The sequence below is a fragment of the Prosopis cineraria genome, unplaced genomic scaffold (assembly GCF_029017545.1).
Source record: "Prosopis cineraria cultivar Desert tree isolate PC_DT_omini unplaced genomic scaffold, ASM2901754v1 PC2270, whole genome shotgun sequence".
NCBI classification, from domain to species: Eukaryota; Viridiplantae; Streptophyta; class Magnoliopsida; order Fabales; family Fabaceae; genus Prosopis; species Prosopis cineraria.
The window spans coordinates 1-4,999 of record NW_026557595.1 but is presented as its reverse complement, the minus strand read 5'-3'; the positions used below and the strand labels follow the sequence as shown (position 1 = coordinate 4,999).

Here is a 4,999-nt window from a genome sequence, read left to right as displayed (position 1 = left end):
GTGTCAAAGTTGGACCATCTAAATTTAAATGGGGTGATTCAGATTTAATATACTTTTATTTTTATATTTTTAATATTTTAAAATTTTAATAGATGCATGATTTAAAAAATTGAAATTCAGTTTCAAATTCAGATCCCATCGAATCGATGAACATGCGACACGCAGCCCATGTTATTTTGGTCTTTTCCTTTGATTCCGTATTCTCTTTCTTCACTTAAGATGACAAGTGAACAACGTATCCTCCCCTTCTGTTCTGGTCTTTCCTTTCATTCATTCTCGATCATTCTTTCGGATAAGAAAATCTCAGATCTTGCTGCCTCCATCTGCTTATCAGCTGGAAGCAAAGCACCGTAAAGAGGAGGGTTATTATAAGACTAGAAGTTGTGAGAGAAAGCTGAACAAGGTGGCTGATCGAAGGCATGGAAAGAGACCTCTACCTTCTGATCATCATGATGCATCAGAAGCCAGGAGAGAAGGTTTCATGTCTCGAGCTCACCCATCACCATCAGATCAGATCCAAAGGGAAGAAACTTCACCTTCTACCTTTTCGTATCTTCTCAGCACGGCCAGTGATACAAAAACCTTCTCAGTCCCAGTCTCACATGGTCAAGTAACCACCTCTTCTGGGGGGATCCAGAAGCAGGACCCATCCCGGCCTCCACGTCAAAATCAAGGTATTTATAAGGTCCCATATGCCCCTTTTCTTTTCCTAACTGTTAAGAATATTACCAATAATTCTTACCTCACACACTATCTCTCTCTCTCTAAGAAATTACATGATTATGATGATAATATGGCTGGATATATATGAACACCTCCCCATGTTAATTTTTTCGCACACAGTACTTTACGAAGACATTTCCATCAATTATTAACCCGAGTGCAACTAGCTATAGCTGGCTAGGGACCTAGGGTGGTGCTTCGATTTACTTGCAAAACTTGATTGATCTCTCGATCTATCTCTGTTGATCCGATAATGATGTTGATCTTACGGCGACAAGTGATTCAGTATATCCGCACTGTGTACTTGCCATTGGTGTGTCGTTTGTATGTATATAGTTTGAAAATTTGTATGTAGTGCTATATTTTCTGAAAATGTTGAACTTGGACACTTTGACAGGCGACAGTGTGAGAAAGAGAAACTATAGAGGAGTAAGGCAGAGACCATGGGGGAAGTGGGCCGCCGAAATCCGAGACCCTAAAAAAGCAGCTAGAGTGTGGCTTGGCACCTTCGAGACGGCCGAGGATGCAGCCGCTGCTTATGATGCTGCAGCGTTAAGGTTCAAAGGAAGCAAAGCTAAGCTCAATTTCCCCGAACGCGTTTCTTTAGCTCCTTCTCCAACCATTTCATATTCGTCACAAAGCCTGCCGAGGCCTGAAGCGGCGCAGACGGTGTCTCAACCGCCTCTGGCTCCACCAACGGTCGACGAAGGGTTCCCGAATCTATTGCAGTACGCGCAGCTGCTTCGTGGTGGCCATCATGGTGACCTGCAAAGAGCTGCTTGGTCGGGACTTTATACGTATCAGAATGAGCCGGTATTTCTGGGCGATTCTTCTCTTCCGTTATTCTCGTCATCACCGGGAGTACTGTCTTCTTCGTCTGCTTCCATGTCTGAGTCTGATCAACAGCAGGTTCAAGATGCAAAGGGTGCGAAGATGGGAGATTATGGTACTTCTGGTTCTTGTTTTTTTGATGAAAGAAACACAAGTGGATAGTTTAACGAAATTTCCATAGATACATTTCATGAAAGATACACGAGTGCATGCAGGGGAGGAGCGGGTAAGTAATAAGAAAGTCCGTTCATATGCCTTGATTTTTCAGCTTGATTAGCGCCTCTGATTCTGAGACAATTATACGAATGATACGTTCCTTTTTTCGCTGATACGCGCATATATTTTCTATTATTTTACTTCAAAGATCCAATTACTATCTGTATAATCATCGATCTTCAGCACCATTATGTTGATTGTTATTGACTTTCATTCTTTACGAGTTATGTGGCGGATTCATGGCACAAATTAAAATTACTACATTAATGAATACTGAGAAGAGTAGTGCACATGCCCTATTTATATGGATATATATATATATATATATTTCTCACTAACTGTGTATTTAACATATAACCTATACAAAATTTAAATACGAGGTATTGAACAATGTAAATGCCTCCACCATCTAGTTTCCAAACATGTAATACTTCATTGGTGTTTTCCCCTTATATGAGATTGAATGTGAGAGAAAGAAACAAGACCCATGCGTGCTCCATGTTCGAGATTTGCGTTGACGCTAATTAAGATGTAGTCTTCTAGATCATGATACAGAAATATATATACAAAATTCGTGAGCATACACATATATGGCAGATGTATTCATTATATATAGTTTTCTTCACTTGTAAAAATAATATAATTTGATGACAGATAATAAAGCCATGAAGCCTCGTGCTTTAAAGTGGTAGTTATATATATAGCCAATTTGAGGTTAACTTGGCCAGAAAAAACTATTCCACACGGTGGTACGCATCAAAATTAGTGTAATATAGCCCTGCACTCCAAATTAACTCTGACAAATATGAATGGAATAGAGTGCTGTAGTCTACTTATTAGTTTGGAAAATATAATTATTGTTTTCTATAATTTTATCAGATTTTGTTTTTAGTTTTTACAATTTTTTTAATGTTTTCAGTCTTTATAGGGATTGAAATTATAGATATCTGAATAATAAGTCTCACTCAAATTTTTAAAATTATAAAGACTAAAAATATTAAAAAATTATAAATACTAAAAGCAAAACACAATAAAACCATTGGAAGTGAAGATTATGTTTTTCTTTTTAATTAGTACCGACGTGTTTAATGACGCAGTGCTTCTTTTAGAAAGTCCAAATCACGACCAACATTATCAAAGGAAAGAATTACCACAAAGAAATGGCATCGACTGGTTGGTTGAAAAGGAGAAGAATATGATAAAATCACATCGAATCGAAAAATTTGACAATTGATAGTTTTGATAAAACAGTTGGAGGAGGTTCATTAATTATTAGAGACTCTCAATTAGCTAGTAGCAAGCAGTTTGTTTAGATATGAGAAGTCAGATTTACACGTTAAGTCAATGTCTGCGTCTACTGTTCCCTTCTGTCTCCTCACTGCATTGCCCAGTTGCATGCAGTTATGCAAGCCGTTTCTGCAAATAAAAAAGCAATGGCATTTTAATTAATATTTTTTTCTTCTATATATGCGATCTGCGTTCTAAGAACTGCAGCAGCCTATTTATATTCTAGCACGTGGCACTGCCAGACTAACAAAACATGAGTCGAACTACGAGTGGCATGTGCTGTGATTTACTTTTAGGTTTTACCTCATCTGCTTCATTAAAAGGAGCGTTTGTTATACTTTTAGGTTTTACCTCATCTGCGGTAACTTGCAATCCTGTAGATTAGTGTCCATGTTTTTTGAAGTTTGAAATGCATCCACGATATTAAAAGGCAACGACCGAAAGAATACAGAAAGTTCCGACAACAATTACCAGAAGAAAGATGAATATACAAAGCAAAGGGGAAAAAAAAAAAACCAAAGGCAACAAGAAGGGTGAAGAGCTAGCAAAATTAACCAATGCCTAGTCTGCATGAAGGAGTCGCAACAACACCGGCAGCAAAACCTAGAGCATGGCATATGAGATCAGAAGAGATGATAAAGAGAGTGATGGTGATTCCACTCACCCAATTGGGTACATTAGTTGCAAGGAAATTAGCAGCAAGTTACCCCTACAAGGAGTAAAGAGGAAGGAAGCTGATCCAATCTTAATTTGAAGCCAAAAGATTGAGGATTTCCAAAATGATATCACGACATCTTTGCTCATATTGATTAGGACAACTCGCTTCCATAGTTGATGAGAAGCAATGAATCAGATTCAAACATTACATTGTCGTTACCAAGATTTGTGGCTAACATTATTGTTTTAAAGAGCAAGTACCTTGGTCATGAAAGTTGATACAGATTTAATTTTATCCATGAAGGCCCATTTAAAATTTCCCAACCGATCTCTACAGTTCTTTACATTAAAAGGACCAACACAGATGTTTGTCTTTAAGAGTATCCTCAGGAGGAAAAAGCAATGTCCATGTTGTAACATCCGAGAAAATTAAGCGTGGTTAGTTAACCTAATAAGTGTGATTAGTAAATTATTGAGGTGTGTGGCCAGAAAGGCCTCATTGGTATAATTTATTGTGATTTCAACCCTAAAAGGGGTTCAAAGTAAAGTCGGGTCACCTGGGCAAGGAAGGAGGGGAAAAAGTGAAGGAATGCACTCTATGCCACATGCCGTTGCGTGTGGTTAATCTGTCACAGTACATGGAGGCAATTTTAAATGCAAAAGGCCTCTCTGTGTCACGCACAGTAGCAGAGGGGCACATGGCCAAAATCTTGATTTAATCTATTCATGCTCTACGTGTGAGAACAGAGGGGAGAAAGATTTAGGAATGAAGAACATAACTTAGCGTTGCTAGGCACAATTTGGGACCTTATTGGTGATATTGTGGAGCTTTCTAACTTACAAAGTGAATATATAGTGCTTCTTTCTTCCTTTCTCTATCACATTTATGAAGGTTTGAGCTACGGTTTAAGCATTAATGGTAATTTTCAATCTATAGAAGTTATGGGTTCGATTGCATTGGTTTAAAATAAATATAATGGGAGTTGTTAGAGGTAGTTAAACCCTACATTAGTGATTTTGTGTATGGTTAGTTGAGTGGAGTATTTAATGTCCAAAAATTATAATTAATATGGTTGTTGGGAGTGTTTGAGGCTCATTGATGATGGTTTAATGACTCAAGGATAGTAATATGAGTTAAATAGAATCTAGTGAACCCATTGGGTATAAATAGGTAGTGAATTATGAGATTGGTTGAGTAAAAAATGTGGAATTAATATTGATAAAGTCCGAAGAACGGGATTATGATGATATTCTTGATTATGATTGTTGTTGATTCGAATTGATA

At 37.6% G+C, this 4,999-nt stretch overlaps 1 protein-coding gene across 1 annotated transcript; it reads left to right on the top strand.

The window, feature by feature from the left end:
- Positions 1–216: 216 nt before the first annotated feature.
- LOC129301613 (ethylene-responsive transcription factor ERF113-like) lies at positions 217–1,910 on the top strand. Its single transcript, XM_054940166.1, has 2 exons — positions 217–674; positions 1,121–1,910. The coding sequence occupies exons 1-2, from the start codon at positions 482–484 to the stop codon at positions 1,714–1,716; spliced, it is 789 nt and encodes a 262-aa protein (XP_054796141.1). The 5' UTR covers positions 217–481; the 3' UTR covers positions 1,717–1,910.
- The last annotated feature ends 3,089 nt before the right edge of the window (positions 1,911–4,999 follow it).